The sequence below is a fragment of the Staurois parvus genome, unplaced genomic scaffold (assembly GCF_062004578.1).
Source record: "Staurois parvus isolate SC_StPar_1 unplaced genomic scaffold, SC_StPar_1.0 ptg000264l, whole genome shotgun sequence".
Classification (NCBI taxonomy): Eukaryota; Metazoa; Chordata; class Amphibia; order Anura; family Ranidae; genus Staurois; species Staurois parvus.
The window spans coordinates 7,630,479-7,656,007 of NW_028318060.1; the positions used below are offsets into that span (position 1 = coordinate 7,630,479).

Sequence of the window (25,529 nt, forward strand, 5' to 3'; positions counted from 1 at the left end):
TTAACGATCGTTGATATAGATAATGTACCTACAGTAGGGATCGAAAGTTTGGGCACCCCAGCTAAAAATTTGTATTAATGTGCATAAAGAAGCCAAGGAAAGATGGAAAAATCTCCAAAAGGCATCAAATTACAGATTCGACATTCTTATAATATGTCAACAAAAGTTAGATTTTATTTCCATCATTTACACTTTCAAAATAACAGAAAACAAAAAAATGGCGTCTGCAAAAGTTTGGGCACCCTGCAGAATTTATAGCATGCACTGCCCCCTTTGCCAAGCTGAGACCTGCCAGTGTCATGGATTGTTCTCAGTCATCGTCTGGGAAGACCAGGTGATGTCAATCTCAAAGGTTTTAAATGCCCAGACTCATCTGACCTTGCCCCAACAATCAGCACCATGGGTTCTTCTAAGCAGTTGTCTAGAAAACTGAAACTGAAAATAGTTGACGCTCACAAAGCTGGAGAAGGCTATAAGAAGATAGCAAAGCGTTTTCAGATGTCAATATCCTCTGTTCGGAATGTAATTTAAGAAATGGCAGTCATCAGGAACAGTGGAAGTTAAAGCAAGATCTGGAAGACCAAGAAAAATATCAGACAGAACAGCTCGCAGGATTGTGAGAAAAACAATTCAAAACCCACGTTTGACTGCACGATCCCTCCAGAAAGATCTGGCAGACACTGGAGTTGTGGTACACTATTCCACTATAAAGAGATACTTGTACAAATATGGTCTTCATGGAAGAGTCATCAGAAGAAAACCTCTTCTACGTCCTCACCACAAAAATCATCGTTTGAACTTTGCAAATGAACATATAGACAAGCCTGATGCATTTTGGAAACAAGTTCTGTGGACCGATGAGGTTAAAATTGAACTTTTTGGCCGGAATGAGCAAAGGTACGTTTGGAGAAGAAGGGGTACAGAATTTAATGAAAAGAACCTCTGTCCAACTGTTAAGCATGGGGTTGGATCAATCATGCTTTGGGGTTGTGTTGCAGCCAGTGGCACAGGGAACATCTCACGAGTAGAAGGAAAAATGGATTCAATAAAATTTCAGCAAATTTTGGATGGTAACTTGATGCCATCTGTGAAAAAGCTGAAGTTAAAGAGAGGATGGCTTCTACAAATGGATAATGATCCTAAACACACCTCGAAATCCACGGGGGATTACATCAAGAGGCGTAAACTGAAGGTTTTGCCATGGCCTTCACAATCTCCTGACCTCAACATAATTGAAAATCTGTGGATAGACCTTAAAAGAGCAGTGCGTGACAGACAGCCCAGAAATCTCAAAGAACTGGAAGACTTTTGTAAGGAAGAATGGGCAAAGATACCTCAAAGAAGAATTGAAAGACTCTTGGCTGGCTACAAAAAGCGTTTACAAGCTGTGATACTTGCCAAAGGGGGCAGTACAAGATATTAACTCTGCAGGGTGCCCAAACTTTTGCAGACGCCATTTTTTTGTTTTCTGTTATTTTGAAAGTGTAAATGATGGAAATAAAATCTAACTTTTGTTGACATATTATAAGAATGTCTAATCTGTAATTTGATGCCTTTTGGAGATTTTTCCATCTTTCCTTGGCTTCTTTATGCACATTAATACAAATTTTTAGCTGGGGTGCCCAAACTTTCGATCCCCACTGTATCTGAGTAATACAACTTAATTTTTTAAAATATTTTTTATTATAAAAGTAAAAGAAGGCAACATAAAACTAGTGCGTTATTTGACCCTGGTTTTGATAAACTAAAGCATTGTTATCTGGTTCGATGTATGTAGTAGCAGTTCCCAAAGAATTCTCAAGGAGCTCATCAGATATTTTGGTTGTAATTTTACCCTTCATGTGCTTCATCCTTGAAAGCAGTTGCTCACAAATATAGGTGCTGCCAAAAACTGATGACATGAATAAGGCATGATTGTGAAAAGTAGGAGACTTGAGATAAAGCTTATAAAAGTCCAGTAAAGAGATACTGTCAGTTTTTTCTTTGGCCACATGTATTCAATAAGTGTAAATGCATTTTCACAAAAAATTCCAAGAAGAAAACCCAACATATTTAAGTAAGTTTGCGATTTTGTGTTAAGGTTCTTTCATAGACGTCTTGGGCCACGGGTTGGACACCTTTGCTCTAGAGCAGTGGTACTCAACCTTCCTAATGCCGCGACCCTTTAATACAGTTCCTCATGTTGTGGTGACCCCCAACCATAAAGTTATTTATCCAGTAATTATAATTCATGAAGTGTTGTTTTACCTTCAATACTGCTGCTTTCAACACAGTAGCTACTTTTAACAGAGTAGCTGCTTTCAACACAGCAGCTGCTTTCTACACAGTAGCTGCTCTTTCACATCGGAAATATGTGTTTTCCGATGGTCTTAGGCGACCCCTGTGAAAGGGTTGTTCGACCCCCAAAGGGGTCGTGACCCACAAGTTGAGAACCACTGCTCTAGAGGGTACAGTTATGCTTTCGGACAAATTATTGTAACAAGAATGTTAGGCAAACATTCAGGTTTGTCTTGCTTAATAGGCATCTAAAATGTTGTGTTTACTTTGCAAAGTATCTTTTTAGCTTGTTGTACTGTAGTGTCAGAAATGAATAAAGAACTGCTCCACTGGTTTATAGATTTTCTAGCATGTTTAAAAGAAAGATCACTGTTGATTCTTCATCAAAGCATTTGTTGTATCTTGCTTACCTCTGTGGACTGTACAATACATTATATCTCATGGCCACTATAAAATAGCTGGTACCATATCCCATTATATGAACTTAAAGGAGAAGTATGGACAAAGCTTTTTGGCCCTTCTCTTATGGATCACAGGAGTGAAGTTCATTCTGCACTCCTGTGACCTGTTTTCAGCCGACAGCAGGCTAACGCCCACTGTTGGCTGACATCACTCAGCCACTCCAGGCTCTGGATAGATCCCAACTTTACAGTCTGGTTACACCCAGATTCCTGGACCAGCAGCTGGGTCAGACTCTCAGCGAGCCATTGAGACAGCCACTCCCGCCCCTTCTACAGTCTGGCGCTCCAGTGAGGGTTGAAAGGGCAGAGCAGACAGCGATAAATGACAGTCACTGGCTGTCTGCTCAGAGCAGAGGGGAGAACTGAGCCATCAGTGGTGTTTGATTGCTAAGTTCATAGTGCAGAGCCGGCAGGGGACATATGCAGCATCGGATTGATGCTGCATCCCCCTAGGTTAGTATAATTTTTTTTTATAAACCCCAACTTCTCTATTAAGACTTGAGCTCATATCTTGTTCAGTACTGTATACGTTATGTCAGAGAGCATACCGTTTTCAGAAATCTGTTATACTTTATTGGATAGTTTTACAGGAAATCCATATTACAGAATTGTGGTGTGTTTGTCAGAACCATGGCACTTTTTTGGGTACAAAAGAAAATATTTTTTTGCTCCACAAAATATGTTTAGAGGATTTCTAGAAACTGAAAGAAGTATGGGGGTAAGAAAAAAACACTATGCCACTAGTTGTCCCACATCAGCTTTGAGCCCAAGAACCGCTGATCACTCAGTTCTCAGTCTGCTCTGAATATAGAGCAGTGACTGTCAACAATCTCAGTAACTGCAGTGCCGGTCTGTGGAGGGGCACTGGCTCTGGGTTGCATGCTGAAAGGCAGAGTCAACTGTCATTCAGGCAGCAGGGTGGATACTGACAATATGGTCAGCATCCTAACAGAGCCTGGAGCGGCTCTGCCACATCAATTGACAGTGGGCAATAGCTGTGGACATATAGCTGTGGACATACTTCTCTATCAACTGGTGATATCGCAGCTGTAATTGCAATTGTGTATCAGAGTTTGAAATTAAAGATTGGGTTATGGTAGTTCCTAGGAAATGTGCTATATGATGTTTAAGCAATGCTATTTGGGCAGTGATATATATTAGTCTTAAAACATAGTGGGTCCATGCATGCTGTAACCTAAAGTGAAATGTAGGGACCAATTTGTAAAATGTTTTCACGTAATATAAAGAAAATGGGTCTACATTCCTAATGTGAACATTAAAATACTGCCTATTTCATAGTGTGACTTATAGTATTCTCCCCCTTTTCTTTTTAATTAGGTTATGTGGGTTTGCAATCTGTGCCGAAAACAACAAGAAATCCTTACAAAATCAGGTGCATGGTTTTTTGGAAGTGGGACACAGCAGCCAGCAAGCCAAGATGGAACACTAAGTGATACTGGTACTGGTGCTGGCTCTGATGCACCAAGAGAAAAGAAAGCAAGACTTCAAGAGAGATCTAGATCTCAAACTCCTTTAAGTACTGCTGCAACAGCTGGTTCCCAAGACACCTCAACAACTAGTTTACAATCTGATAGGAGTAAAGGTTCAGAACCGTCACTACCATCTGCAGTGCAAGATCAGAAGACTTCATCAAGGTCGAGAAGTGAACCACCACGAGACAGGTAAGGCAGAAAAAGTAATCCATTTGTAGTTGTACAACAGTTTATTTTCTATACAGTACAAAATCAGATGTTGCAACAATCTTTACATTCCAGCACTGAAAAATGGAATATTATCTGGAGAGAGTATTTCTAGATATTGTATGCTAATTTAACATATAGTAAATATATATATAATAAAAAGCCAAACTGCGTTATGTTTCCCTAAAGCAAAGACTGACTAATTGTTTAATTTTTTTGGGACCTTTTAAGTTAATTTTATATACTTTATTAAAGTTGGAAGGAAGGATTTTTCACTTTCTTTACTCTAGTTCTTTAGTCAGAAGGTGGACTCCCTTTATGAGAATAAGAGAACCACCAATGTTTGCATGTATACAGTTGACAGAAAAGACCAACTAAATCACTTTGTCTATTCCTTACCTTTTTTTAGGACATGGAAAACAATGGAAATCTGATACATTGTATAATTAAATATGACATGTTTCTGCACATGTGAATACACAATTGCTGTTTATTTAGTTAATTTAACATGATGGAAAAAATACTCAAAATTTGGCTTCTGATTAAAAAAAAAAGAAATCTGCAGTACTAACTTACTAAGAAAATTTAGAAAACTCATTAAAGCTGCCAGCATCATCAGTTGTATAACCAACAGTGATTTTGTTTAGACCTATATAGTGCAGTGCTTACCCACTAATACCAATACCATACACATATTAAAAAATAATCATAAGCACATAAGAAATATAAAAATTAAATAAAAAATAAGATGAAAGTGAAAATATTCAATCTCAGTGTTTGCTGATGATACAAAGCTAAGCAGGGTAATAACTTCACAACAGAATACAGCAACTTTACTAGAACACCCCAATAAATGTAAGGGATGGGTTTCTACTGCAGTCTCCAAACTGCGACCAAGGGTCCAGATGTAGCCCTTTCCTTGCATTTTTGTGGCCCTTGGATCACTTTTCCTCCCACTGATGCAAGACACTATTCCTCCCACTGACACTAACAATAGGGCACAATTCCTTCCACTGACAACAATGGGGTAGTATTCCTTCTACCGCCACCAACGATGGGGCTCTATTCCTTCCAATTACAATGGGGCACTATTCTTTTCAGTAACCACAACTGGGCACTATTCCTCCCACTGACACCAACAATTGGGTGCTTTTACTCCCATGGACACCAACAATGGGCTACTATTTCTCCCACTGATACCAACAATGGGGCACTGTTTTTTCCACTGACACCAACGATGGTGAACTATTTCTTCCCCTATTGCCAAAGATGCATTGTTTACTCACACCGACTCCAGGACAATTTCTACTCCCAATGGCCAAGGTCTTGCCCCCCCTAAAGTCTGAAGGACTTTAAACTGGCCCTTTTGTTTAGAAACTTTGGATACCCCTGGGCTATTACATGGATAAAAAAAAGAGTATTTACTCAAGAGATAAAACTAATTCTACCACTTTACAAAACTCTAGTGTGGCCACCTCTTATGTATGCTGTTCAGTTCTGGTCACCAGTCCACCAAAAGGATGAGCTGGAGAGAGTCCAGAGAAGGACAACAAAGCTATTAAAGGAGCTGGAGGATCTCAGTTACAAGGAACAACTGCAAACATTAAACATATTCTGCTTGAAGAGTATGCCCTTAAGAGGTGGTATACTAGCAATATACCAATGCCTAAAAGGTGATTCTGACAGAGGGAGTAAATTATTCCGTCTCAGATCTCTTAAGAAGACATGTGGCCACCCAATAATTTTGGAGAAGGAGTATAACCCTAAACTGTGAAAGGGTTCTTTACTGTTAGAGTGGTAAGGATGTGGAACTCCCTCCCACAGTCAGTGGTGTCAGCGGGGAGTGTGGATCATAAAATTATTTTTTAGATGAGCATCTCAGTAAGCACAATATACAGGGATATGGGAAATGGTAGTGACATAAACACACGCACACACTCACACACGTTGAATTGGATGGACTAGTGTCTTTATTCAACCTTACCTACTATGTAACTATATATTAAAAAAAATACCCTCGGTGTCTTTCCCTTCTATCCCAAATTACAATAGTTTCCTCCTGTTATCTTCTCCCTCCATGATAGGTCAATATAAAAATATATATAGGACCATATGGTACTCCAAAAATAAAACCGCTTTTATCAAACAATTAAGAACGCTCACGTTTTTCTGTGCACTTCTAGCAGGTTCAGCAGAGGGTATAAGCAGTGTTCTAATTACTGGATTTCTCACTAAGGGTGGAGTTGTACAGAAGTCCCCCTTTTGGAGGAGTACAAGAAGTGGTCATTTGGAGGATCGTATTGCACTGAAAACGTTTAACATTATATGTGGGGAAGGTGTTGTGAAGAAAATATAAAAGCATGAATGAACTTTAGAATTGTGGCTGGAATTAAAGGACAATAAGGGGATTATTTATTTTGATTTATTTTCATATTTGATGTGCAGAAAATGTGGCATGTGCTGATCTACCAGTGTTTTTTGCAAGGTCCCAGAATTTCAAGGGTAACTCTAGTTTCATGGAAAAGAAATATACCAAAAAAAAGAACATTATAGCATACTCTATACAATTGTTACAATACTCATTACCTTTCCTGTTCAATCTTTAGCCACTGTAATTTTCTGTAATGTGCAATGCAATATGGCAACCTGGAGGTGTTCTGTACACTGTTTGTGTACACATTTCCTCCAAAAATGTAATTTCCTGTTTGTGTGATTGGCTCACTGATTTTCTCAAAAGATTGTACTACAATACAAGTCAAGATTTTGGCACCCCCTGTAATAGCAATTTTAGTTTTGTTTAGGTACTCCTTAAGGGTTAAAGTGGTTGTACAGGCTCGCCTAAGCCCCCTCTCAATTCAGCGATGTGTGCCTCTCTTCATTGGCTGAAACAGAAGCAGGAACCATTGGCTCCCACTGCTGTCAATCACAGCCAAGGAGCCAATGAGAAGAGAGAGGGGTCGGGGTTGAGCCACGGCTCCATGTGTGAATAGATACACACAGCAGCAGGTGTCCCCATAGCAAGCTGATTGATTACCAAAAGGAGATTTGTTTCTCAACAAAAGTGAAGTTACTGTACTTTTTATTTGCATGCATCTCAGTGTGTGAGAACATGTGTTCTCAGCTGAGTAAGCACAATTCCAGACCTTAAAGTGTTACCAAATCCACAACAGTAAAATTAGTCTCTATATGCAGTAAAGCATGCTTGTTATAGTCACTGTACAACATAAAGGGTTAATCCTCTTCATTGTGTAAAAAGGCTGTTTGATACTTTATTCTCTGTTCCCCCCCCCCCCATTTTTCAAGTGACCACCTCTTATCTCCAGACTGAACTGTAGGCATGCACATGCTCAGTTTGGTGTGTATTGTTAGAGAGGTTTTTTTTTCTTGGGAGAGTGCATGTGATTAGCATAGGGCCAATCAGCACTGTCCAGACAGAGGGTCAGGGGATTTCCATCCTCCTAGAGCAGAAAGAAAACTCCTCCTACAAGCTTTAACCAGTGCTCAGCTGGACACTTATCTAAGTCACAAGACTGCTCTAACTGCTGATGGGAAAATGTATTTAGCAGTTTATATTTACTAAAATAATTGCACTTCCATGTTGTGTGTACTGTGGGAGACCAGATATAGTGGATGCAGGGTTCTGGGTTTAGTAACACTTTAATATATTCTACAACCTCTGAAATTTCTTATGATGTCGTTTTTTTACATTCAATAGCCAAAAGATATACTTGCAGTTTCCACTATTTGAAAAGTCAATAAAAAACAGAGGTTAATAGATCTGCCAAAGACCAGCAAGACCATTAAACAAGAACAAGTAGACCAAGAAAAATCTTCGTTGGAATATCTGTGCCAGTATAAAAGGAAAACCCTCATATCACTGTAAAGGACCAGCAGGAAGGTTAAAGTGTAAACAAACCCATGTTAACCAGTTTGGATCCATGTAAACATCAATCTGTAGATCTCATTATAAAAATAATGTGAAATACCTTTTCTAAATTACTGTACATTGTGGTCATGTGATTTCCAGAGCTTACACCACACTGCACTGTACTCTGGTCACATGTCACATGTCATTATTATCAAACTGGTCTTTAAATGTATATTTAACCCAAATGTGAAACAAATGCCTGAACACAATTTTGCAACTGTGACATGTGTTTGTAATTAGTGTATCCAGAAGAAATATACCTTGTTTTTTTTAGGCCAATTTGCCTTTCATTTGGTTGGTGAATTGTAATAAATAGTTCCTGTTTTTTGTTTGTTTTATTTTTTATCAAAGGGAAACTGGTACAAAATAGTATAAAATATATATATTTTTAAAATTAGCTGTAAATTTATTGGGTTTACCATAACATACTGCTAAAGAACAACCCAAAATAAGTTCTGCTCTTGACGATTACAGCGTTACCATATATGAAGAATATTGCATGAGATAATTAAATCATGTGACATATTTGTTCCAATTATGTCATGCAATGCTGAAAATGTCAATTCACTATCAACTTATGCGGTATTTACCTCAAAAACCAAAAACACTCTGTAAATACCTCATAAAACAGTGTTAAAGTCAGTTCACTAAAGGAAATAGATAAATAAATGCATGAGTTTAATAAGTAATGGTTCAGGCATGTGGTTTTCAAGAAATGTAAAAATATAACAGCCAATCTGGGGTAGTCTCTGCCTTTTTGGATCACTTCTCTCAACAATAATGCATAGAAACCTAAAAATGGAAAAACACAGAATCATTGGGGTTAATTTCCTTAACCACTTGTATATCGGGCACTTTCACCCCCTTCCTGGCCAGGCCAATTTTCAGCTTTCAGTGCTGTCACACTTTGAATGACAATTGCGCGGTCATGCAACACTGTTTTTTTTTAGATAGATAGAGCTTTCTTTTGGCGGCACTTAATCACCACTGGGGTTGTTTTTTGCACTATAAACAAGAATTTGGCAAACAGGTAATTTTTCCCCTTCACTGATATGCATAGATTTGGCTGCACTGATAGGAAGTACTGATGGGCACTGATGAGGTGGCACAGATAGGCAGCACTGATGGGCCCTGATGAGGCGGCACTGGTGGGCATTGATGAGGAGGCACTCATGCTGCTACACTGATATGCAGCAATTATGGGCACTGATAGGCGGCACTGATGAGCACTACTGACTGGCAGCACCGACTAACAGCGATGACTGGCGGCACTGATGGGTGGTACTGCTGGGCACTGATGGGCGCAACTGATGGGCAGCACTTCTGGGTGGCACTGCTGTGCATTAATGGGTGGCACTGAGGGGCACTGGTGGGTAGCACTGCTGGGCACTGATAGGTGCCTTCCTGCACTGCTGATTATCAGTGCAGATCTGCTCTGTGACATTTGCCGGTTTCCTCACGCTGTGACAGCGTGAGGAAAGTACCGGTGATAACCGGCTACTGTATTTACTTTGTGATCTACTGTGTCATTGGACACAGCTGATCATGTGGTAATAAGCCACTGTGATTGACCTTTTACCTAGTCATATGATCAGCTGTGTCTGTAGGACAAAGCGATCACTGACAGATCCGGATGCGCACCGCTGGGGGTGCGTTCTGAGAGGATGTCATATGACGCCTTCCCAGAACTGGACAATGGCGCTGTAGCCTTCTTTCGGCTATAGCGCGGTTGTAAAGTGGTTAAAGAGGAAAATACCTTTCATTAATTGAGCCCACTGAGATTGATACTAGTTTAAAAAAGTTTTTTTTTATTCTACCTAAAACACACTGCCCCTGAGCTTTGACCCAGACCTTTGACTTTGACCCTAACACTCACCCTGACCTAGATCAAACCCTGATCCAGCTATTTTGTTTTTTTAAATTTTATTTTTTTTCTTACACTTTTTGTTTACATTTTCTTTTCTAGCAAGGAATAAAATATACAATATAGGAGGAGAAAAAAAAACAGAAGTAAAGGAAAGGTTGAGCACACTGTTAGAAAAAATAATGTTAGAGGCAATGACGCAAAAAGCTTTTTGGGTTTATTGACACAGGTGGTTCTCGATGTAAATTTGGCATAAAAGAGTGATTTGGATGGCTCTGGCCGCTATCCTAAAATGTAAAGTAAATACATCTGTGATGGAAGTGAGATAAGCAAATACTTTGTTTTAAGAAGGTTTTAGGCTTCATGTACATGAGCAGCTTCTAAACTCGAGTTTAAGAGCTTTTGGCATTTTTTTGCCAAAGTTCCTAAACTCAATTCCATGTGTCCGTGTACACATAGGCTTTTATCAGAGTTTAGGAGCTGCAGCGTTTAGGTGAGATTAAACCTGCCTCTCTGAACACGGAAGAATCACGTTCAGGATAGGAAAGTTTTGACCGCCAACCATGGGAAAATGCAAAATATACCAAAACCGTTGCAAAATGTGGCAACCACAGTACCGCGCTTTTGCCGTAATTTGCATTTTCCTGCAGAAGAATTACTGTGTTTCTTACTAAGCATCAAGCTTGAGGTGATGGTAGCCAGCAAGTGCAATTGCAACAATAACAATTTAGTAGTGTACGTGATACTTTTTTAAAATTTCCACTAACATTCAAATTTTCAGGACAAGCTTTTGGGGTGTACCCCCTTGTTCTACGGTCCAAGCAATACTGCTATACAAATATTTAGCAAAACCTCAGAAATCGCTCAGCTTAACATTTTGCTAGATTTTGTATCAGTACTGCTTGGACCTTTGAAGAAGGGGGTACACCCCGAAAGGTTGCACTGAAAATTTGAATGTTAGCGCAAATAAAAAAAGTTTCATGGACTTTACTCAACTGTTTTTGTTACTAAGCATCAAGATATCCTGGAAAATAATGTACCACCACCATCAGTAAGGAAAGAGAAGCTTACAAAAAGGCACAATGGGGGATATTTACCAAAACTGAAGAGTACAAAATCTGGTGCAGCTCTGCATAGAAACCAATCAGCTTCCATGTTTTATTGCCAATGCTTAATTGAACAAACTGAAGTTAGAAGCTGATTGGCTATCATGCACAGCTGTACCACATTCTGAGTGCCCCCGTTTTAGTAATTCTACCCCAATGTGTGTTATTATCAACAATGAAATACTTCAAGAAGCAAAGTCATTAAGGCTTTATATTGGCCTTCATAGTCCCCAAAGTTGAATCTTGTTGAAAATCTACAAAAAGATATATACGTTGTTATTAATTAGAGATGTTTGTAGTTACCGACCAATAGATGATAAAACGTTTGCACTTGCCATGTTTTTTTTTACAGTCCTTTAAACTAAAAAAATTGCATTTGAGCATTACCATTTACAAAGACATTTCACATTGAGTCACTACAAAAAATGTAGCTGCTGACTTTAAAGAAACAAACATTCACCAGCTAACAAGTCCATCACTGTCTTCACTGGGGCCAGTTTATCCCCAGTCTTCAGATCCCCTGTGCCGCCATCTTCGCTGTGGAGACTGGCTGTGACTACCTAATGATCAAAATAGTGCAGCGCTCAGAACAATAATGTATATAACAGATGTGCTCACATGCATTAGTGTCACAACAAATACTATTCAAAAATAAATAAGTGAAATTATCTTATCTATCCACGTGCCACTCAATAATGACTCTAACATATTAGTGCCCACATATTCAAAACACATTTTTTCATAATACCTTATTAGTAACTACCATATAATATAAAACACATACATATACAGTGCTCCAAGTGCAATACCGTGACCACACTTAATATACTACTCAAAAAACTCAAACAAACTAAAATATCCAAAAAAGCTAATATTAGTAAGTCCATGCAATATGTAATCAAAGTGCAAAAAAATCAAAGTGCAAAAAAATGTGTCAACATTCAGTGCTCCAGCACCTCTTCACCTTCTAAGGCTAGATTGCCTCCTCACCTCCTTAATGCGACCCCTAAGGGCCAAACCGCTTTCAGGATCTCTCTGGATCCTTATCCCCTGGCAGTAAACACTTCTCCTCACGTTGTGGATCCCTTTAGGGGGCTTCCATTACCCCCGATCAGAAACCTCTGGAGAACAATCACTCACCAACTTTCCATTTAATGCTTGCTGATGGAAGTCTGCAGTTGTGTAGGTCATGAAAAGGCTTTCCCTCTTAGCCCTTGCTGAAGAAATTCAGCAAGGGCTAAGAGGGAAAGCCTTTTCATGACCTACACAACTGCAGACTTCCATCAGCAAGAATTAAATGGAAAGTTGGTGAGAGATTGTTCTCCAGAGATTTCTGATCGGGGGTAATGGAAGCCCCCTAAAGGGATCCACAACTTGAGGAGAAGTGTTTACTGCCAGGGGATAAGGATCCAGAGAGATCCTGAAAGCGGTTTGGCCCTTAGGGGTCGCATTAAGGAGGTGAGGAGGCAATCTAGCCTTAGAAGGTGAAGAGGTGCTGGAGCACTGAATGTTGACACATTTTTTTGCACTTTGATTTTTTTGCACTTTGATTACATATTGCATGGACTTACTAATATTAGCTTTTTTGGATATTTTAGTTTGTTTGAGTTTTTTGAGTAGTATATTAAGTGTGGTCACGGTATTGCACTTGGAGCACTGTATATGTATGTGTTTTATATTATATGGTAGTTACTAATAAGGTATTATGAAAAAATTTGTTTTGAATATGTGGGCACTAATATATTAGAGTCATTATTGAGTGGCACGTGGATAGATAAGATAATTTCACTTATTTATTTTTGAATAGTATTTGTTGTGACACTAATGCATGTGAGCACATCTGTTATATACATTATTGTTTTGAGCGCTGCACTATTTTGATCATTATTATTATACACACTGTTTGGGTAGCAGGTTAAGTGCTGGCAGCTTCCAGTAGGTGGACTTTCCCTTCTTAGCGCAGGAGGATTTTTCTGTATTCTGGCTGTGACTACCTGCTGTTTCACAGTGGATCCCCACTGCACATGTGTGAGATTGCTCTGCGCTTTCAAATTGGTCCCGCAGTCTCTTTGGATGTGTAACATGTCCAAGAAGGTTGCTGGTAGGTGGGGAAAGTGTGTCAAGCTTATGAAATTCTTGTGATAATTGCATAAGTGGGAGCAGGTACCTGTCAGAAAATAGGTACCAGCTCCCAAAGAAAATAAAACAATCAAATAGGTTCGGGGGGGGGGGGGGGGGTAAAGGTGAAGGGAGAGGCAGATTAGCAGTACTTTTAAGTGTGACAAATTCTTTTCACCTATAAAGGTAACAAAATATCCTTCTGGACCAGATTACTCAGACATCTGTACTACCATCTAGACATAGTAAACAAGTCTAAACATAGAAAAGTTAAGCTACTAAAATGATCAAATGTGACAAATTCTTCTTCATCCTGCAGTAGATACAATATAATAAGTGATATAGGAAGCTTTGGTAATTCTGCTCAGAATGACTGCTCATAGAGTTATGCACTGGAATAAAATGTAATTGTGCTTTTGTAAAAATTAAATTGTTGGTTCAATTCTTTCTAGGAAGAAGACTGTAGCAGTTTCAGAACAGAATGGAAAAGTCCTAAAAGGGGAACGCAAGAGAGCCCAGAAGTTAAATCCACAAGGTCAGGCATATCCTGATGAACATAAAGAAAGGAGAGAGACTAGAAAATTGGGAAAGGGGCGCTCTCAGGACATTCCAGAAAAACTAGAGGAAGGAGCAAATGTAGAGGATGATCAGCAAAGACTGGATGATGAGTATCAAACTCGGTATAGGAGTGACCCTAACTTAGCTAGATATCCTGTAAAACCACAGCCAGAGGAGCAACAAATGCGTATACATGCCAAGGTTTCAAAGGCACGGCATGAAAGGAGGCATAGTGATGCTTCCCTACCCCACGCAGAACTGGAAGAAGCAGAAGTTCCTGAAAACAAACTAGGGAAAAACTCACAAGTACCTGTAAACCAGGATAAAAGAACAGTTCTGGAAAGTCATCAATCATATTCAATTGATAGAAATGGTGATGGACCTAATTCTAAATCCAAACAAGTGTCCAATCACAGCCCCCCAAGTCCCAGACACAGTCCTGTGCCCCCAGAGCACGTAGAATTGAAAAACCATGATTCATTTAAAAAACAAAGTCGGTTAGATCCCAGCTCAGCTCTTTTAATGAGAAAAGCAAACCGTGAAAAAATGGAGACCATGTCAAGGAATGATTCACTTAGTTCAGATCAGTCTGAATCTGTTAGGCCATCCCCACCAAAGCCCCATCGATCTAAGAGAGGTGGAAAAAGGAGACAAATGTCTGTGAGTAGTTCAGAAGAAGAAGGGGCATCAACACCAGAATATACAAGTTGTGAAGATGTGGAAATAGAAAGTGAAAGTGTCAGTGAAAAAGGTGAGATCATTCTCTTCTATGTCTTCTTTTCCTATCTTGTAACTGCTATGTGAAGGATGCATGGTTCCTTCAAAACATATCTATCACTGAACCCCTGGGCTTATGACCCACTAATATTATGTATGATGGTAATGTCTAACATGGGGATTGTTACCCATTGTTTGCAGTCTAGACTTTGAACTATATCCTTCATTAAAAATACAAAAACGATGCCCCCCAAAGTAAGTCCACCTGAACACCTGCATGCTCGGATAAGGATTTGGTATTTATTTTGGGGGGACCCCCCACTCTTTTTTTTTTTTTAAATTTTGTTGTGGGGCTCCCCTCAAAATCCATACCAGACCCAGGGGCCGGATTGGGGGCGGGGGTTGATCCCCAGGCTGGTTTTTTCTGAAGTTTTAATTGCCGGCAATTCTTTTGTTTACATTCAGCTGTCAGCGGGGAAACCCAATGACAGCTGATGAGTCATCCGTTGTTCAGGATGCGGCGGCCAGCTTGCTAATCCGCTCCTTGATATTCAGCTTTTCACTGGTTAACCTCCCTGGAGGTATTCCCGAGTGTAGCTCGGGGTAAACTTTCAGCACCACAAGCGGTAACCTGAGCTACACTTAGGAATACCTTGCAGCGCTGCTCCGGGATTTCATCTTTACTTACCTTGTCCTGCGCTCCCACGATGTCCCTCCTGCAGTTTCCCAGGCAATGTCCTCCGGCCGATGCCGGCATCCGTCTTCTGGGCTCCGTTCCCTTTGACGTCAGGACGGGAAATTTAAAAATGTGAAAAAGTGACATTCACTAAATACACTAAAATAACACAGTAAAACATTACTGTATCAAAGAATTTCACATACATTTTGTCCCTAGTGCTTTGTCCTGTGCCCTGCCTGCATTTTTACTGTTCTTTCTGCCTGGAAACTGAGAAATGTACATGGCGTCCAAAAAGCGTCCCTTTAGGTCAAAAGCGGTGGTTTTAGAGCAGCTAGAGAACAGCGATAGTAAATTAGAACCACTTGCAGAATTGAGTGATAATGATTAGTGGGGAAATTCGTCATCAGACACTGAAAACGATTTTACGACTTTGCTCAGTGATGTGCGAACTTGGAGCTATATTTCAAATTTCAGTGTTTTTGGTTTGATTATATTATTGAATTAAATTTATTATTATTATATTATTATTTTTTATGATTATTTATTGAATTATAATTTTGTGTTTCAAAGTTTAACATACCCGGGATGTTTACTAGACTCTTGTTCGGACAGATTTCAGTGAGTTATTCCTAAAAATTACAGGGCTACAATAAAAATCTACATATTTCCTTGCAAAAAAAAATGTACCACTTTGAGCACAGAAATACTGACATAATCAGATTGCTAGGAAGGCTACGGGCACCAGCGGCTAAATATCAGCATTTTTATCCAGCGGTTTTCTTTAGCCATTTTTAAGCGTCTAATGTGCATGCAGTCTAAAGCTTTCTCACAGCCAGACTATCTAGTTGTGTTTATGAAGCATTACAGACAAACCATCAATATAGTGTGACACCATCAATTGTAGATTGCAAAAACACTAAAAACAATTATGTGCATAACCAAGACATTGCTGAAACAAAAACTCTGTAGGTCTTAAGGGGATTTAGGGAGAAAAAGGCCTGGGGACTCAAGTGGTTAAAGTGGACCTTACACCTGAAAAGGTAGGTTGGTTTTTGTGCCCCCCCATGATTAAAGTTGTAAGTTAAAGGTTGTAAGTTAAAGACGTTGTTCAGTTCAAATGATTACTAACACAATTGAGACTGGGAAGGCTAGGATGTTAAAGCTGTACTTTAAGGTAAAATGGAAGCCACAAGCAAGTGCATGAACCTGAATTTTGCTTTCAGTAACACACCTACTTTGTATATTATTTTTATCCTGAATTATTATTTGATTTATTAATTGGCACATATATAGGAGTATTTACAATTTTTTAAAGGTATCATCAATTGTTGATTTATTTATATTACTTTTCAAGCACTGAGCACTTTTTTAATTAGTATTAGAGCGCGGTAATTATTGAATTAATTGACACCTACAGTATGTTTCCTTACAAAGCAGTACTTGGACTGGGGTGGGAGGGCCAGTACTAGGAGCCAATCAGGCATGCAAGAAACATAGTGACAGAAGAAGAGACCATATGAATAACTACATCATTCTGCTGTTCTTTCACTGTCCAAGCACAGACTGGAGCTGAGAAATGACCTAATTGCAGTTCAAGCCACCAACCTGACTGTGCTGTGTGATAGGGCTGTGTAAATGTGTCAAGGCTGGCTGGACAGAAATACAAATTCTTTAGGGGGTAAACCTCTTCCATATACATTTTTCCTCAGCTGTTTGCCTGTAGTTCACCTTTAAAATATTTCCACTCTAATAACTCCATTTAAACTGGAGCTAACAGTTTAAAAAAAGTTACATTCCCGCCATACGTTGGGAATGCTGTCACATTTGCTTGTGCTCTCACCAAACTGTCAAACCATGGAATGGCTGGTGTCATAACTGATCACATGTGCAGCACCATGGCAGTGCAAATCAAACAGAGCCTAAGATGGCAGCTAAAAAAACATACAAAGGTTTAGTTCTGCTTTAAAGCTGGATTTTAGCTATTTTTCTTGCTGTACAGTTTTCTAACATAAGTATGCCACACGTCGGGCAGACAGCTTGGTCCTGGAGGACTTTTCGTTGCAGAGATGCCTGTTCCATTACTGTCTCTAAACTTTGGGCACATTGGGGGATAATGGCTGCACTACTAATAGCTGAGCTGCTGTGAAAAAGATGTGCTGGGGACCTGCCCCCTCCTGTCTTCTCATCCATGGAGAAAAGTGCTTTCATTGTTTATACTGCATATGACATCTCTGAATGGAGGAGAGTCATATGAGTCACAGGATTCTCTTCCTCCATTCAGAGATCCTGTTACAGGCAATGAATGCAAAGAAAGAATGTTTGTATGTGGAGTAGGAGGGAGCATAGCTGCCAGCTGTCCCTCATTTAGAAGGGCATTCCCTCTTTTGGAGCAATTTCCTCATTCTTCCTTAGTTGTCCCTCCTTTTTGGCCTGAGGTATAGACTGCTATTAAAAAAAAAGAACTATTTATCAAAAGTAAGTAAATAAACCTTTCAACCAACCTCTAAATTATTGCATTTTTTTATTATGAAAATCCATATAAAGAAAAAGTAGAGGTAAATTCTGTTTAACCATGGGTGTGGCCCTTTCCTGCATACTTTTGTGTTGCATTGTGTTCCTCTTTTCTATCTCAGAAAATTGGTAGGTATGGGAGGGAGGAGGGGGGTAGGTCCATAGCCAGGGGCGGACTGAACATTTGCACACTGCCCAAGGGCCCGGGTTCAGTAGGGGGCCCCATGAGATGTCTCTGGTACCTTTCATAGGCTTTTTTGGGTGTGGTTTGAGTGTGGGCAAGGACACAGGAGACCCATGATCCCCTATTGCCCGGGGGCCTTATGAGTTGTCAGTCCGCCCCTGTCCATAGTTCAACTATTTTACAGCATCTAAACCTGGAGCCAGAACTATTAATCCCCACAGCACCAGTTCAGAAACAGGAAGAGGACGGACATCCCCATTGAAGATTTCTTCACGATTCATGACATGAAACCTACTTCATTAGGTAATGTCACCAAAGCCGGAGAAGAAAAGAAAAAAAAAAGTAGCTAAATTTCAGCTTTAATTGAAGCAGTGGGTTGGATGACTTAATTTAAAAAAATAGTTGTTTAATATTTTTTTGTTTGGAACATGGAAAAGAGTAATAGTAACACAAACACTTTGGAGATCAGTCACCTATTTTGGGCGTACAGGGAGAACATGAAAACGTCATGCAGATAGTGTCCTGTTTGGGATTTGCTGCTGCTGAGCAGAAGGGGCCACCTTGCTACCCAGATATTTTAATTTAGAACCAGAACATTTGAACTATTTTTGTAGCAGTATTACAATTAATGTTAGCAAACCATTATGCATAACATCAAAAAGAATATTCACTTTGGATGTACAATGAAGTTTTTAGTAGCAGCTCACTGACCATAAATGTGAGGACTTTTGCAGGTACAGTCAATAAAAACAATGAACCCTGGGGTATTTGGAAAATGCAAGTAATAGATGGTGTCGCACAGTGTAAAAAGCCTGCTTGCTTCATTCAGACTGTGCAAATCTTTCTTCTTGAAAGGTGCTCCAATTGACCACTAGAGGCCACTCAAAGACAACTTTATTTTCTGCTGAAAATAAAAATGCCAATAAAAAGTAAAACCTAGAAATCTGAAGTACACTCCACTTTACTGAATATTCACCAGCCCTTGTATGCAGATCGTTATTTTGAAATTTGGACAGATATTTCTTAGCTGCAGAATAAACTGTTCTTTGAATTGATCGGCAGGCATTTAGACTATCAACATGATGACTATTTCACTAAACTGTAATGTGCAACCAAAACCTTTGAATTTAGCTCTGGATAGAGTGTAAAAGAGTTAGAACACTTTTTGGGTTACTACTGGCATGTTGCACTCAATTAAAGAGATTATGACTTTGTCCCGCTGGCAAAGGTTTTACCAAACAGGAAGTAAGGACATATATGCAATAGGGATACGTACAACAATCGAAATCTGCCATGGATTCTAAGCTTTCCTTCCCTAATAAAAAAAAATGTAATGCATAATGATGTCTGTGTGGCTTTTGAAGATATACTCTCACTTCCTGTATAGTAAAATTGTACAGAAAGACAGGAAATGAAAGGAAATCTCTTTATCAGAGCCTCATTTAGAAATAAAACACTAACAGGATTTCTAACTCTTCCCCACTCTCCAAAACACTTTAATTGCAAGAAAAGCATGTATCTTCCTTTGCCGTGTTTCAGTAGTTTAACACAGCGTTTCTCAGCCGGGGTGCCGCGACAAAATGGCCAAAAAATTCCCAGAGCCATCCAAAATAAATTTTTCTCGCCACCACTTACTCTATTTTCTTTGCAGTGGTGCCGGTTCGCTGAGTTAAATATGCACTCAGATCATGTCACAGGCACTCGGGAAGCCCCGCGGGCAACACCCTCCCTGCCAACCGATGATGTCATCGATTTCTAAGGGCTGTCCCACGTGGCTCTGTCAGGGAGGCACGCAAGGCTAGTGGTCTGATCTCTACTATGCGGTGGACACAGGGACAAGGCTTCTTCAGCGCGCTGCATATGAGCTCTGGGAGATACAAAATGTTTGTGATAGTAGCAGAATTGGTAATTGCAAACATGGTGATTGTTTTTCATGTAATCAAGATTATATATATATATATATAAAATCTTTTTTTGGTTGGTTTGCTATGTGGTTTTCATTACTTTTTAAATGTTGTGCTGCACTTCTTTTTATTTTGTATGCTGCTTACACATTGCCTGTAATGCGCATGAAAAACACGGGTACCCTGCACCGCACCTACACTGTGGCCAAACCTCAGCAGGGCAATGTGTAAGCAGCATACAAAATAACAAAAAGTGCAGCACAACTTTTATAAAGTAATGAAATCCACATAGCAAACAAAAAAAAAATGATGATATATATAAAATTATTTTTTTGCTATGTAGTTTTCATTGTAGTTTTTTTATTTTGCATTCTCCTTACACATTGCCCTGCTGCAGTTTGGCCACAGTGTGTGTGCAGCACAAGGTACCTTGTTTTTTTTGCATGCGTTACCTGCAGTAAATTTTTGATTGGTGTGGAATTTGGATTCTGCCAAATTTTAAAGGGTGCCTTAGTTGAAACAGAAGGTGTGTTAAGCATGGGAAAGGATGGCTCCCTATGTTTACACTTCACCATTTTATTTGCTATTTCTGGAAAAGGTCTGTTTTTCACACAAAGTCTTTGCATCTTTTCAGGTTGTAAAGATTTCTAGATAAGGGTAAGCCTGGGTGCACACTGATGTGATGCGGAATTCAAAGCGGTTTCTGTGCGAATTCTGCACTGCATCACAGTCGCACCCCATTCATACAAACCGCTGCAGGTGTGTATGTTAAGTTAACAACACCCCAAAATTGGTCCACAAAATCATGATGTGATGTGCAGAATCGGATCGCTTAGGTGTGAATACCTATGCGATCTGATTCTAGTGTGGGCCCAAAAAAAGGGTCCTGCACCTTTTTGGTGTGGATGCGGTGTGATTTGAGCCATACAAAATGTATGGCTCAAATGGCACCGCACAGAATTTGCATGTGATTTGCACAGGAATGCGGTGCGGTTCCTGTGCGAATCACATGTGATATGCCGCACCGCACAAGTGTGAACCCAGGCTAAGTATTTATATGTGTGTGTGAAAGAGCACTGAGGCCAGCTCTAATATTTACTAAACAAAACTCTGAGTTTCATTGTGAAAGTTCTACCTAGCTTTGAAACTATAAATTTTGACTGTCGGAATTTGAAATTCAGAATTTTGATTTTTATTCTCAAAATTTTGACTTTCGATCTTAAAACTGGCTTTTAAACTAAAAATTCTCAGAATTCTGATTTTGAAATTGAGGATTTGATTTGAATTTAGGATGGTCGCAGGGATCTTCTGTAATGTGGAACATTTTGAATTTTAATCTCAGAATTCTGACTCTGAAATCCAAAATTCTGACTCTGAAGCTCACAATTCTGATATATAATTTGAACTGTAGATGGCCAGTTTTACAGTTAGGTCCATATATATTTGGACACAGGCACAATTTTATTTTTTTTTAGTTTTGTACCAAAACATATTCAAATTATTGTTATATAATGAATATGGGCTGAAAGTGCACACTCTCAGGTTTATACCCTCGTATGTGCATCCAAACTGGAGGAAGGGTTTAGGAATTACAGCTCTTAAGAGTAGCCATCTCCCCTTTTTCAACAGACCAAAAGTAATTGGACAATTGAATCAAAAGCTGTTTCATGGCCAGGTGTGGGCTACTCCTTCGTTATTTTGTCATCAATTAAGCAGGTAAAAGGTCTGAAGTTGATTCTAAGTGTGGTATTTGCATTTGGAATCTATTTCTGTGAACCTACATCAGGCGTTCAAAGGAGCTATCCATGCAAGTGAAACAGGCCATTGTAAGGCTTCAAAAACTAAACAACTTTGTCAGTGAGATAGCAGCAACATTAGGAGTGGCCAAATCATCAGTTTGGTACATTCTGAGGAAAGAAGAACACACTGGTGAGCTCAGCAACATAAAAAGGCATGGACGTCCACGGAAGACAACAGTGGGGGATGAGCTCAGGATACTCTCTATGGTAAAGAAAAACCCATTCACAACATCCAGACAAGTGAAGGACACTCTCCAGGAGGTGCGCGTATCATTGTCAAAGTCTACAGAGGGTTCACCACAAGGTGCAAAGCATTCATAAGCCTGAAGAATAGAAAAGCCAGATTAGACTTTGCCTAAAAACATCTAAAAAAGCCAGAGCAGTTCTGGAAAAGCATTCTTTGGATGGATGAAACTAAGATTAATCTGTATCAGAATGATGGGAAGAAAAAAGTGTGGAGAAGGCTTGGAACAGCTCATGATCCAAAGCACACAACGTCATCTGTAAAACATAGTGGAGGCAGTATGATGGCATGCATGGCTTCCAGTGGCACTGGGTCATTGGTGTTTGATGTGATAGAACATAGAAGCAGCTGGATGAGTTCTGCAGTGTTTAGAGATATACTGTCAGCCCAGATTCAGCCAAATGCAGCAAAGTTGATTGGACAGCGCTTCACAGTACAGATGGACAATGATCCAAAACACACTGCAAAAGCAACCCAGGAGCTTTTGAAGGAAAAGAAGTGTAATATTCTGCAATGGCCGAGTCAATCACCTGATCTCAACCCAATTAAGCATGCATTTCACTTGCTGAAGGCAAAACTAAAGGCAGAAAGACCCACAAACAAAGAACAACTGAAGACAGCTGCAGTAAAAGCCTGGCAAAGCATCAAAAAGGAGGAAACCCAGTCTTTGGCAATGTCCATGGGTCCCAGACTTCAGGCAGTCATTGCCAGTAAAGGATTCTCAACCAAATATTAAAAATTAACATTTTATTTATGATTATATTAATTTGTCCAATTACATTTGAGCCCCTGAAAATGGAGGGACTGTGTATAAAAATGGTTGCAGTTCCTAAAATTTGTACTTGATATTTATGTTCAACCCCTAGAATTAAAGCTGAAAGTCTGCACTTCAAATTCATTTAGATTGTTTCATTTTAATTTATTCTGGTGACATACAGAGCCAAAAGTATGAAAATTGTGCCAGTGTCCAAGTATATATGGACCTAACTGTAGCTGTCAGCCCCTTAGAAGTCTCTGGGGAGTTTGACGAAGAAAGCCTCTAGTCAGCAGAGCCTGCATGGGGGGCCTTCTTCTTGCAGAGGCTGTTTTTCAGCAGCCAGATGAAAGTAATTTGGGTGCTGCTGCTCTAAACTGTTGTGATGAATTTATAAGGCAGTAGAAGTGATTCCTAGTTTATGCATGCCAGTGATTGAAAACTGTTAAACCAAACTTTGATAAAGTACTGTTGTAAATATTGATTTCTTTGTGATTTAGCTTACATAAAGGCTTACATCTCAACAGTGGGACTGTATCAAGTGTTTGTAGGAGAAACAAGCATCTTTGTTTTAAATCTGGCTAATATTAGTATAGTATATTAAATGTATTTAATTTACTTGTATACTGTATGTTAGGTAGTACTAAATGTATTCACAGGATTAATTGTGATGATATGTTATGTTGGCTCTCTAAAGTATCATTTAGAACAGATTTTGTTGCGTATTAAAGTGTGTATTCAATTATGAAAGCTAATATTTATTGAGCACCCCTCTGTTGGGCCACAAATGTCAAGCCCCCCCCCCGTGTTATTTTACTGTCCTCTATTACTGCTAATATACAGTATTTTTTACACAATCCCTCATGTCTTCATATACTACTACACTTTCTGATATCTCTGTATACATGATTTATGATTAGCGTAAAATGTAAACTGTGAAGTTCCTAGAAGAAGGTGACTTACTGCCCTGGTCTGAAATGTATAGATACCACATGTTGGGAACAAGTATAGGTAAAGCTGAACTCCGTGGGAAAGAAAAATCCTCTCTTGCCATACGGCTTTTCCTGCACTGCAAGTATGGAATGCTTGTGTATTCTGAGGGTACCAGTAAAAAGGACTTTTACTTACCTAATCTCTGTCTCCCACACGCTCCCTCCATGCTATATGATTGACCCCTGCAGCATCTTCTCTAAGGTGCTCTGGCAGTTGCAGGAACGCTGATATTATCAAGTACAATGCAGGGCCAATAGCACTACATTGTACTTGAGGGTGCTGAGGGACTACCCACAACCTGGATCATCAGTGAGAAGAGAGCACTGGCTGCAGCGGGACGAGGGATAGGGGCTCATGTACACGGGGCGTTTGGAAAACTCTTCTGAACGCTGGAAACTGCTGGAAAACGTAGGTTAAAAAATTTCAGTTTAGCCACATTTGCATACCGCGTTTAGCCGCTTTTTATGCACGTTTGCGTTTAGAAGCGTTTTTAAAAGATAAGCTCAGGAGACCCTCCCAAATGCCCAGAATGCACTGAAAAACAGTAAATTCACTAAAAAAGGCTACTAAAATATTGAGTTATTTTATCAAGTCATGCTGTATTTTAGTAGGGAAAAGCATGCAACATGTTTCAGCTGTTAGTGGGATTCCCCACTGACAACTGAATGTAAAAGAAAGAATTGCCAGCAATTCAAAAATAATAAAACGGCATGGGGTCCCCCCTCCTATCCATATCAAGCCCTTCAGGTCTGCTATGGATTTTGAGGGGAAGCCCCATGCCAAAATTTAAAAAAAAATGACGTGGGGTTCCCCCGAAAATACATACCGGACCCTTATCCGAGCATGCAGCCCAGCAGGTCAGGAAAGGGGGGGGGCGAATGAGTGTCCCTTCCTGAACCATACCAGGCCACATGCCCTCAACATGGGGTTCTTTGGGGTAGGAGGAGCTCTCCCCTCCAAAGCACCTTGTCCCCATGTTGATGGGGACAAGGACCTCTTCCCCACAACCTTGGGCGGTGGTTGTGGGGGTCTGCGGGCGGGGGGCTTATCAGAACCTGGAAGTCCCCTTAAGCAAGGGGGCCCCCAGATCTCCCCCCCCACGTAAAAGTAAATTGTATTATTTCTCTAGGAATAACTGAGCATTTAACTGAAATGACAGGAATTGGGGGGGGGGGGGGTGAATAACAGCATAAATACAGATGTGCACTCTGGAATGTATAATGTTTAGCTCAGTTTATATTGCAAATAGTGTGGTGTGTATCTCCTACAGAACTGGGTATCGAAAAGGCAGTGCACTCTTATGCGGCACAGTTATCCACAGCCAAGCATTGTAGAGTATGTATTTTATAGCACAACGTGTGCATCAAATCTGTGTGGTGTATATGATTTAGTGCACAGTGTATGAAGTTGAGCATCTTGAAATACATTACACAGCACAGTATAAAGAGCTGAGCAGTGTGGAATAATGGTAACGTGAAGCCAACACTTTCTGTAGTTTTGGATAGAGCAGGGAATAGTTAGGACCCTTGTCAGTTTTTGTTTCTCTCTGTGTTCTACCAGAGGCACAGCAGGAGGTAAGCAGAGATCCCATCAAAGCAAGTGGATAGTCTTTCTAAAGGGTTTTTTTTTTCAGTGGGAATGCGGGGGAACGCAGTTATGGCACCTCTAGCACTGAATGCATGTAACAGCAAGGGGTTCTGGGGTGTGTTGGAAGGTCTATTGATGCTTGCTG

At 39.9% G+C, this 25,529-nt stretch overlaps 1 protein-coding gene across 24 annotated transcripts in view; it reads left to right on the plus strand.

Moving 5' to 3' along the window:
• Positions 1–25,529, plus strand: part of RIMS1 (regulating synaptic membrane exocytosis 1) — a 438,679-nt gene that overhangs the window by 143,462 nt on the left and 269,688 nt on the right. For all 24 annotated transcript variants that reach the window (XM_089681365.1, XM_089681367.1, XM_089681368.1 and 21 more), the window contains 2 exons: positions 4,077–4,420; positions 13,907–14,763. In XM_089681365.1, coding sequence (XP_089537491.1) covers positions 4,077–4,420; positions 13,907–14,763 — 1,201 coding nt within the window. The remainder of the gene's footprint in view (positions 1–4,076; positions 4,421–13,906; positions 14,764–25,529) is intronic.